The sequence below is a fragment of the Microcebus murinus genome, chromosome 2 (assembly GCF_040939455.1).
Source record: "Microcebus murinus isolate Inina chromosome 2, M.murinus_Inina_mat1.0, whole genome shotgun sequence".
NCBI classification, from domain to species: Eukaryota; Metazoa; Chordata; class Mammalia; order Primates; family Cheirogaleidae; genus Microcebus; species Microcebus murinus.
Window position 1 is genome coordinate 106,659,977 of NC_134105.1, and position 12,238 is coordinate 106,672,214.

Here is a 12,238-nt window from a genome sequence, read left to right on the forward strand (position 1 = left end):
TCTGTCAGGAACCACTTCTCTCTCTATTTATTTCAGTAGACTGAAACCTTCAAGAATTACACTGGGGTGGGGGGGAGACACAGGAGGAGGAAACTTCTTACTTGACTGCTACTGTCATGCTCTGGCAATGGTGCTCTCAGGCTTTGCAGATGTTGCACACTGAGTCTTTTTCCTGAGAAGAGCTTTCCTGATTACTAGAATAATTCCTCACAGGGAGCTACCACGTTTCTTGCGATATGGTTAAAGCTTGCCTCTGGCTGACAGCTCATGCATTTGCCTCTTAATTCTGAGAGTTCAACACTTTTCTGTGTCATATGTCTTCTCTCTATTCTCTGGTATTTCAGGCCAGTAACCACTAACTCCTACATTCAGATTTCTCAAGTGACCTCAGATACCAATCTACTCTTTTTCTTTATCTCCAGAAGATATATATCAAAGTCTGGAAGTAGTTCCATATTCTTGGGGAAGATACAATCAAGAAGTCTGATAGTTTCCTTCAAAGACTATATTTATTTCCCACTTTTTTCCTCCACATTTTTATTTTTTGAGAGTAGTTGGCACATTTACCCCCCTCAGCTCTTGTGCCCTGATTGAAACTAAGATAGGAAAACTCTTTTTTATGTCATGTGACATTACTGCCTGTTTTCCCTATAGAATAAAGTATTATGATGGAGTTTATTGGTAAACATTGAATTTAGAAAGTTGCTATATATATGTAAAGAGTCAAATAGTTGGCCCAACCAATGGAATAGCTATGGATAATCACTTTGTTCACATATTGAAACATGCACTTCTTTGATAATCTGTTGAGAGCTATGTGTATCCAATACATGAAATTGTCCTCATTCCTATATAGGGAAAATACTGGCTTACGATTTAAGGAATTTGCAGAGTACCTATAAATCCATCCATGGACCCAATTCATGAGAATCCTTGATACTGGCCACATTCATCTAAACCATCTAACTCTATTTTTACCATTTTACTTTTTTTCTTTTTCCCTTTTTAACATTCTGCCATAATGTTTTTCTTACCTGCTTGAAGGATTATGTATATCTTCATGTCACAGATTTTACAGGCTTTATAGTTTAATTACAATGGCAGAAGAAATTAATTTGCGTCCCTGCTACTACATTCTAGATCTCCTCAATGGGTTTAACTTTCTTTTCAATAATGAATTTTATAAAAAATTACCATGGGGTGAACAGAGAAGCTATACTGGTCAAGATAGTACATGCGGTTAACTAGATTAGTGCTATTTTATGTCCCATTCATTGAAAATTTAGGAAGAATTACTGTTTAGGCTAGAATTTAAGGTTTCTGACTATAGAATATGTAGACTGTAGAAAAAACAAATTCTATACTCTAGAAAACAATGCTAATTAAGCTGGAAGCTCTAGAAATAGACAACACTTTGGTCAAATTTCATAAAAAGTGGCTGAGTTTTGTGTTCAACACTATGTATAGAACATTTTCTGCAGCATGCAGACATTAACATAATTTAAATTTTTTTTCTATCTTACTTTATGGATCTTATTTCCTATTATTATTTTGGTGTATACTTATCCTGAGTTTCTTTTTTTATTAGTAGAAACATGGAAAAGTTGAAATTGCCCTTTAAAAAGGATTCTAATAAATAATTAATAGAATAATATTTCTACAGAAAATATAATTAGCACTTATAGAATAATGGTCCCATTGGCTATTATCACACTACAGACATCATTAAATAAAAGGATAGTGGAAGATAAACCCGAATTTGCTGTACTGGACATCACATCTCTCCAGTTAGGGCATCTTTCCTTATCCAGTATTCTCATGGAGAACGATTTTGTGCTGGCCTAGGAACCAATGAATTTCTCATTTGAAAGGACCATAATCTTTTGTCCAATGTGGAACTCTGTCCACCATCAAAGTTATCTTTCATTTTCACCTGTTTTATGAAGTATTTCCTGATTTACATTCTTCAAAACACAGTAGAAATTTAAGCTTCCGTTATGCTTCTTAGTGAGCTCTGATTTATTGAGGTGATTACAACTGTATCATATTTTCTCTATCAAACAATCAGCAGTGGGAAAGGCAGTACTTCATCATACCCATATATTGAATCTTCTGAATGTCATCTGTACCCTAGACAGAGTAAGCAACATTCCGTAGAAGACTAACAAATGCCTCTTAACATATTTGAATAAATGCTTTACCTAAGTAGAATATATGAAAGTATAGCAATATATATGCCCCCAGAACCTTAGCAATTTAAAACAACAACAGTCATTTATTTTCCTTATAAATCTTCAAGTTGGGGAGGGCTTATAAAGATGGCTTATCTCTGCTCCATACAATTCAGCTGGATTGCTCGACTAAGCTTGAAGGATCCACTTCCAAGATGGCTCGCTCACGTGGTTGATGAGATAGTGCTGTCTTATGGCCAGCAACTGAGCTAAGACTAGCTTGTGAGTGTAAGTTCCTCTCCACGGGGCCCTTTTCATGGAGTTCCGTGGATTTTCTCACATCATAGTTCAAGAGTAAATGTTCCCATATACAGAAAGTATAATCTGCTAGTCTTTTAAGACATAGGACCAGCAGGTTGTCAGCTCCTGACACCCAAAGTATAATGAAGAGATAGGCATAGGATAACTATAATAGATAATTCCTTTTGAAAAAGGAGGGTATGTGGTACATAGCAGTCCATAGCAATTCTGAAATTCAGGTTGACACATGTCAGTACCCTGATAAGGGCCCAATTCTATTTCCTGGAAATAATTCTCCATGGCTCTTGGCTCTAACCTGTGAGGTCTTTTCCTCAACTTCTGATCATTTTCCCTTATCCATAAGACATAACCACTATTTGCTGGTAAGTCATTTTCTCAGTCTGATATCTCCATGTAAAAAAGTTGAAGGTCCAAATGTCTCTTCATTTTTGTGCCTCTGTACCCACAACTTGATAGGATACTTTCAAAAACATTGCGTGTTTCTTAGGTTTCAATTTATAAATCAATCCCATTAGACAAAAGTTGCACTCGTATTTCTTTATCATGTGTCACTTATGAAACTGCTGTATGACAATTCTCTTATAAAGATCTGCTGTTTACCTCAGAGGATTCATGCTCTTAGAACTCTTAGAACCCTTATTAGGCATAGCCTAAAATATTTCTGAGTTCTAACAAAAGTTCTCACAGCTACATTCTTAAGACATTTATTCTGAGGCAATAGTTTCTTGATAGCACCTTGAATTCAATGTTTTCCCTGAAGCCTTTTCTTACTTTGAAAGTCTTTATTGGGAGAGATTGTGGATAAGAAATATTTTTATTTCCAAACTTGTCAAGTTCTGGATATTTTATGTTTCCTCTAAATTCTTCTAAAAAGTGTAAGTATCTTATTTCATCTGCCTTTGTCATCTCATATTTTATCATTGGTGGAAGACCTGTGAATCTACTAAATGCTCTTTCTATTTTTCAGGCTGTGGCATGTGACCATGCTGCCAAGTTCCCAAAAATAGACAATAAGTGTCTCTGTTTTACCTAACTCAAATAACATTTTCCTTTCTGTCCTTCAAACCCTTACCAGCAGTGGCCTCATGGTCCTTCCACCTGTCAGCCATAGACTCCTTAAACCCTTTCAGATTCTTCATACCACCAATTCCAAAATAAATGCCAAATGTTTTACATTTTGATTATAATAACACCTTGCTTTTGGACACCAAATTCTGTTCTCATTATTTATTGCTGAATAAGAAATCTACCTAGAACTATAGTTGCTTAAATTAACAATAATTGGTTATTTTGCACAAGAAGCTGCAATTTTGGCAGGGCTCAGTGGGGATAGCTTGTATTTGCTTTATGTGGGGTCAGCTTGGATGGTTCAACTGGAGCTAAAAAATTCACTTTCAAGATTGCTCACTTATGTTCCAGGTTTGTTGATGTTAGCTATTCACAGTTGGCTCCTCTGGGGCCGTTGGCCAGTAGCTTTGGTTTCTTACCACGTGGCTTCTTCAAAGGCTGCTTCAGATTCTTTAAGATATGGTACAAATGGAGACAGAAAGGGACAGAAAGTAGCAGCTGTTAGACTTTAGAGACTAGGGTTTATAAACTAATACAGCATCACTTTTAATATAATCTATTGGCCAAAGAAGTAGTCACCTGGCATATTTAGATTCAAGGGGAAAGGGCATCTATACTATCTCTCCAGGTGAGATGTACAAAAATATATGTCGCTATCTTTAATTTGTAGTTATAGAAGGAAGAATCTGTGGACAAACCTCCTCAACAAAGTATTTCCAGAAGATCTAGCCATTGTTGCAATCTCTGATATAATTGAAGGATGAGGAAGCCACCCAAAGTTCTTTAGTTAACTTTAGGTTTTCTCCTACTTTCCCATCCGTGAAGCATCTTTGACAAGAGCAGCTCATGTGGGCCCCTCAGAGAGTGTCCATGAATGTCCAGCATTTGCCCATTTGCAGCCCAAGCATCTGAACTCACAGTCAAAAAGAATCAGTATACAACCTTAAACGGGGACAGTTGATGGGATCCACTAAAACTCATACCAAAGTACTGTCACATTTTCCCCTATAACTCAAACTTTATTTATTGAACAAATAATTACCAAACTCACAATATATTCCAGAAAAACCAATTTCCTAGGTGTCTGAAAGACTTAGGCTGCCTCTGCCATGCTAATATTCTTTCTTCTATTCTTCATATCTTTCTTCTTCTATCCTAGCTTTTAGAAGTAGGAATGTGTAATGGTTTAAAAAAGAATATTTTTCTCCAACTTGAGAATGAAAATCTAGAGGCATTAGGTAGGGAAATTCAAAGGACATAGTTTCACTGATACTTGCTTTAATAGATGGTGCTCAAAAAAGGTCCATATCTCTAATGGATCCCCAGAGAATTTCTAAGAGGAAGGTAACAATCACCTTGGTGTATTGGAAGGGGCCTTTTCTTTAGCCAGTGGGTTCTTATACTGCATTACTATGGTTCTGCTTGGTAATTACAGAAATTATGGACAAGTATTGGGCACAGTGTGGTAATTAATTCCCTATGGATGTGAGGATCTCAGTTAACCAAGCCACTGAATTTGTGATTAATGTAAAAAGGAATGATCATTGTTGATACTCATTAAAGCCATACCTAAACTACTCACGGAGAAAAGAACAGGTGATATTTTCTCTGTGGAATAATGTCGTTTTCTTATTCAGGTCTAAGGAGTTTCTGGAAGATGAAGAGAAACCCTGGGACATAATGACAGGGAGGATGATGTTGGTAAATTTCCCTAAAAACTTCCACGGATGTATCCAAGAAGTGTCTGAGAAGGAATACACTGCATGCTACAGGGAACTAGAACTCTGATTTGAAGAAATGTAAAATTTTAATTTTAATTTAGATACTTTGATTTTCTTATTGAGAATAACAATGACAGTTGAGTCATCTATTTGTAGGTCAAATTTAAAAATTGTTGAGTTTTCCCATGAGCAAGTGATCTGTATACCCCTAGTTATTAGAAAAAGGAAAATACGAATTGTGATCAAAAGACAGAAAGTGCACTGGATATACTAATACAGGAACAGTAAACTTTCCCTAAGCACATTAAAGAAAGTTTAATAATTGATCACTTTATAAATGTGAAGGATGAATAGTCTATAGATGTAGGAGAAAAGATATTAGAGGCTGGGGGCATTCTCTCTTTCTCTCTCTCTCTCTGCTCTGTTTTGTAGTGAAGTCCTGAAACACAAAAGCATATATAGGAAACTAAATATTTCATTGTAATTCCTGTGTGATGAAGATTTAGAGGATGAGGTGGGGACAGAGAATCAGCTGTCTTATTATTCAGCTTAAGAAAATCTGTCTTTGCTCTACAAGTGAGAAACAATTATTGAGCAGGAAATTGTGAAAAGCCAATTCACTATTTCCACTTGTTAACAAGGTAATTTGGTTACCATATTTTTTCTTCTTTTCTTTTTTCCCTCTTTCTCATTTTTCAGATCTTTTCTCTCAACCTGTAATGCCTTCCTTTCCAAGCTCAAGACACTATCTCCTATTTACCAATGATGCAACGCTCCATCCCAGACTGTGTTAAAGAAAGCCAAAAGCTTCCATAGTGAATTTTATTTTCAAATTTTAGTTTCCACACAGGTTCCAAGGATGTGTTGGAAAGAGCAGATGGCTGATAAAGTAGGAGGTTATGAAGTAGCTATTGAGTAATGTGGCCTATCTTTTATTTCAGGATCTTGAACTCTCTTTGCTTACTTACATAATCATTGTTAATATTGGGGATTATCCTATAAAAGAGAAAATATCCAAATAAAGGATACCAGGAAAATGGAAGAGTATAGATAATGTCTCACAAGAAGGCAAGTGGAGACTTTGTTTTGGTCAATGTATGGTGTGTGTTCCTTATAAAATTCAGAGAATTAGGCAATTCCAAGATACACACAAATAAAAATAGAAGTTATACTCTTGGTCTTAGTCCCATTCCAAAATTTTGTTAAATCTCTATTTAAGCAAAAGAGCAAATAATAACAGCCATTTAACTACTAGAAATAAAACCCTCAAAAAGTGTTTTCAAAATTAGAAAACACATTTTTAATGGATCTTTTGCTCTGCTTTCAGAGAATGATGTCAGAAAGATATTTTATCCTAAAAATGTTGAAGCAGAATATGAATATTACATGCCAGATTAATATTAATGTAACAAGTTTGGGAAATCCCTGGAATCAAATGCTATGTACTTGGTAGTTTTGAAATGATTTAGAGGATAAACTGAGATCATTAGTCATTTATTTTTTCAAGTTAAAACTTAGTATATATCGGGCACTATTGTATGAGTTGGAGATGCAGTTTCTGGTATCTGGTAAGTTATAATTTATAGAATCAAAGAGAAATTTATAATTCTAGTGCCAAAGTGAGTGTGATCTTAGTGACTACTAAGAAAACCCAGAGAAAATGGTATAGCACAATTAGTAAGCTGTAGGAAGGACTCCATGAGTATAGTTATGCTAACCGAAAATTTAAAAAAAGCAAAACAATAAACATAAAGCATGGACTATTTCCAGATTTAAGAGGTAGTACGAAAAATGACATTATTTTTCAAAATTTCTCAGTGCTAAAGTGCATGTGAAGGAATATATAATGGCAGTTATGAGTGAAATGGTAGATTTGGGAAAAGTATGAAAGATCTGGAATATTTTGTAGATACTTGAGGGTCAGCTGGCTTGGTAATATGATAGAATTTTTCCTATAGAAAGACAACACTGCTGCTTTTGTGGAGGATGGTTTGGAGAGGGATGAAAGAATTCAGGAAATTTCTTGCAGAAAAGAAGGAATGAATTCTAGAAGTATTTCAGAACAAAAATAGGTTGAATGTAAAGAATTTTAAAAATTGGGAGTTTAAACATCTTAGAAATTTACAGCTTGGATAACTAAGAGTATTTTTGAGACTATTTATTGAGCTAGATAAAGGAACATATTTGGGGTAAGAGGTAGGAGAGGATAGGAATTTCATTAAAATATATATATATATAATTCATTATCAACAATGATAACTGTGTCAGATGCCTTAGGGAAAATGTCTGAGCCTTCTTATTCAGAAATTCAGAGACACATTTTGAAAACAACAGTCCATTGGCCTCCAAGTCAGATGTATGTATTTAGGGCAAGACTTATAACAAAATGGGTAACCAGTGAATGCTAAAGCAAAACTAAGTTATTCTAACCATATGTTTTCTGTAAGGAGAAATCAGTTCTAGCATCCTATAAGAGTATGTAGAGAAATCATAAAGCTAGTTCTAAGGCAGTAGCAGTAGCTGAAAACCAAATTAGTCTTAATGAAAATGGGTATGTAATTAATTGTAAAAGGGAACTGTGTTATTTAAGACCAAGCAGCTCAAAGATGAATACATGCTTTCCTAGATGGGGAACATATTCAAAGCAGGTGTGTGTGTGTGTGGGGGGGGGGGGTGAATCTTCAGACATTGGTGCTATTGCTGTGATATATTAACCAGTAAACAGGATAAAGGCATGACCACTTAAAATCATAATTAATGTAGATAAAGGCTTTTTTGAGAATTAGGTTATAGTAGTCCACCCTTATCTACAGGGAATATGTTCCAAGACCCTCAATGGATTCCTGAAACTGTGGATAGTACTGAACCCTAACTATGTTTTTTTAGGGTTTCTATGTTTTTTTTCTATACATACACACTTATGATAAAGTTTAATTTGTAAATTAGAGACAGTAAGATATTAAGAACAATAACTAATAATAGTATAGAACAATTACAACACTATGCCAGCATCACTACTCTTGTGCTTTGGAGCCATTATTATGTAAAATAAGGGTTACTTGGACACAAGCAGTGTGATACTGTGACAGTCAATGTGATAAGGTAGATGGCTACTGAGTGACTAATGGGTGGGTAATAGTATGTATACAACGGACAAAGGGATGATTCATGTTCTGGGCAGAACAAAGTGGGATAGCATGAGATTTGATCATGCTACACAGAAGGGCACACAATTTAAAATTTATAAATTGTTTATTTCTGGAATTTTCCATTTAATATTTTTGGACTGTGGTTGGTTCTGTATACTTGAAACCACAGAAAGCAAAACAGTAGATAATGGAGAATTACTATAATGAAATATTAAGTGATGACTACATAAGACTCCAAGGAGGGAGCCTGAAGGGTAGGCTTTATTTGAGCTAATGACTGTACATCTTATGTGAAAATTTGTTCCCAAATTTGATCACTGGTAGAAAAATAGCAGTTTGGGCATATATCACTTTAGAATAATTTCTGGTTAATTTATAATTCTTTTTTTCTCTCCTATGACTGTTTCTCATTCAAAGACTGGCATAGCTACTTTATGAGGATAAGTCTCCCTGACTTCTCAGTCCCAAAGGTCTCTGGAGCTGATCATATTGGCTTTATTCTGTGGGATCAAAGCTTCATGGCTAATTCCTCCTTTGTCACTGAGTTCCTCCTGCTAGGTTTCTCCAGCCTTGGGAAACTGCAACTTGTCCTCTTCGTGGTCTTTCTCTGCCTCTATCTTATCATCTTGAGTGGAAACATCACCATCATCTCAGTCATCTGCTTGGATCGCAGCCTCCACACACCCATGTACTTCTTTCTAGGTGTCCTTTCTAGCTCTGAGATTTTCTACACAATTGTTATCCTTCCCAAGATGCTTATCAACCTGCTCTCTGTACTCAGGACACTCTCCTTTGTGAGTTGTGCCACCCAGATGTTTTTCTTCCTTGGTTTTGCTGTCACCAATTGCCTGCTCCTGGGAGTGATGGGTTATGATCGCTATGTTGCCATCTGCCAGCCTTTACGCTACTCCATTCTCATGAGCTGGAGAATATGTGGACAACTGGCAGCAACCTGTATTGTTAGTGGCTTTCTAATATCTCTGGTGGGAACAACTTTGGTCTTCAGCCTCCCTTTCTGTGGCTCCAACAAGGTCAACCACTACTTTTGTGATATTTCCCCAGTCATCCGTCTTGCCTGTGCTGAAAGTTACATCAATGAACTGGTCATCTTTATCTTTGGGGTCCTGGTGCTTATTGTGCCCTTGATCTTCGTCTGCTTCTCTTATGGCTTCATTGTCCACACCATCCTGAAGATCCCATCGGCTGAAGGCAAACAAAAAGCTTTCTCCACTTGTGCTTCCCATCTCATTGTGGTCATCGTCCATTATGGCTGTGCTTCCTCCGTCTACCTGAGACCATCAGCCAAACATACATCAGGCAAAGACAGGCTGGTGACAGTGACCTACACCATCATCACCCCCTTGTTGAACCCCATGGTATACAGCCTCAGGAACAAAGATGTACAGCTCGCCATTCGGAAAATATTTGGGAAGACTGGGTTTTTTCTTAAGGCTTTATAATCAGAACACTTTTATTAATTTTTCAAATTATTTGTATAAATTTACAGGGTACACGTGCAGTTTTGTTACATGGAGATATTGCATAGTGGTGAAGCCTAGGCTTTTACTGTAACAATCACCTGAATAGTGTTCATTTTGTCCATTAAGTAATTTTTTTTATCCTTCACCCCCTTTCCACCCTCCCACACTTCTGAACCTCCAATGTCTATTATTCTACACTCTATGTTCATGTGCACACATTATTTAGCTCCCACTTATAAATGAGAACATGTGATATTTGATTTTCTATAATCAGCACATTTTTCAACAGTACATACATATTTGGGCCGATTATGTCACTAATTTTGTAAGTCGTCAAAATATCCAGTCTATTTATCTGTCTAACTATGTGGCCTTGGATGTGTTGTTTGACATTTTAGGCCTTTATTTTCTCCTTGCAGAGCAAGGATAATAATATTTTCTTCTCGGAGTTGTAAAGATTAAGGAAAACAACAAAGTACCTGGCAATGAAGGATAACTCTCCACTTCTTTCTCTTCTTCTTCTAAATTTATAGTTCTCAAAAAGTCTTAGCAACCTTTGTCTCTTGCCCTATATTTACTTTGTATGTTCATACTCCTTGAATGATGTACTTCTTGTGTTTGCCCCCCTTTTCCAAGATGTAATGTAACTGAACTGTATTCTCCCCTATCAATTATTTTTATTTTTTTATTTATTTTTATTTCAGCATATTATGGGGGTACAAATGTTTAGGTTACATATATTGCCTTTGCTCCACTCAAGTCAGAGCTTCAAGCATGTCCATCTCCCAGATGGTGCACACTGGACCCATTAGATATGAATATACTCTCCCCTCCTCCCCACTCTCACCGACCCAGCACCTGATGAATGTTATTACTTCCCTATAAATTTTATTTAGATTTTCAAATTAAAGTGTGTAAAAACATAAACAATGTTTTGTTATATTTTTAAATTACAGCCTCATTTCCTATTTTTGTCTCCCTTTTTTCAGTTTTTGGATTAAATCTTTTTATTTATTTTAATTTTTACTAATTAAATAATTAAGGTATTTTAGGCACAACGTGTCTCTGTAAGTACAACACTGATTATCTCCATTATTTTCTTTTGTTCTTTTATTTTCCTCACAGATTTACAATTCTCATTTATTGATCATAGTTTTTTCAATGGAATGTTTCTTTATTATAGACATTTTCTTGCTGATATTTAAGTTACACCTGTTTTTTTGTTGTGTGGTTTTGTTTTGTGTTGCCAAGAGAATGTGATTAACATTAGTTCTATTTCTACAATTTATTGTTTTTTTATTTATTTCTCTTGAATTATACCTAGTGAAGCACTTTCACTTAGATTAAAATTTTATGTGTATTAATGTTATTGCCTCTTATCAATTAAATTAATTTAACTATTTTAGTACACTATATTGTTATTTGTGTGTGTGTGTGTGTGTGTGTGTGTGTATGTTACCTGTCATGGTTTCATAGTGCTGAATTAAAATACTTCACTGCATTTGTGTTCATTAGTTTTTCATTACATTTCTAGCAACTTTGGCTCACGAATTTTGTTTTAGAACCTTTTTTTAAATGCTAAATAAACCTTTTGGAATTTAACATATGTATTCTGTCCATACACATACTAAAGTGATAGTAGAGAAATATATACACAAGCACTCATCAAGAAGTAAACAGAAGAGGTCAACATGTGGTAGAGATAGAAAGAAAAAATAAAAAAGGGTAATTGACATAGTTCTAAACAGAAAAGAGAAAACTGAAAATATACCTCCACAAAGGAGGAAGTCAACCAAAAGCAAACCAATTCATAACAGAGAACCATATCCAGACCTTCTCTTCACAACTAGGTCACCCAGATGGCACTAAAAACAGTGAGACTGGTTTAATGTCTGAAATAAAGAACCCGACTTCTCCATCAGTGCTGCCCCAATCATGTATGTTCCTGTTGTAGTGCAGTGAAGGACCGGTTTCCTTTTTCAATGTCATAAAAGTCCAACATCTGTAAGATCCAATAAAAATGAATTACATGAATAAGTAAAAAAGTAGAATATTACAAATTCCTTACTACTCCCTCTTCTCTAACAGAAACAGCTTTCACAGCTTCTAATATCATCCATCAGTATTTGCATAGTTTTAAATCTTGTAACAATAGAATTATAAAACATGAATTATCTAGTATGATTTTTAATCTTTGTCTCTAGCTTTTGTCTTTCTTTTTATCTTTTTTCTGTTATGGCCTTATCCATCATTTCTATTCAGCTTTATGTTTCTCCAAAGTTAGACTTCATTTATGAAATGATTTATTTTTTCATTTTTAACTAATC

General features: G+C 35.3%; 1 protein-coding gene across 1 annotated transcript; it reads left to right on the top strand.

Moving 5' to 3' along the window:
• The first annotated feature begins 8,948 nt into the window (after positions 1 to 8,948).
• On the top strand, positions 8,949 to 9,890 carry LOC105862434 (olfactory receptor 10R2-like). Its single transcript, XM_012748704.2, has one exon. The coding sequence runs from the start codon at positions 8,949 to 8,951 to the stop codon at positions 9,888 to 9,890; it is 942 nt and encodes a 313-aa protein (XP_012604158.1).
• Positions 9,891 to 12,238: the final 2,348 nt, after the last annotated feature.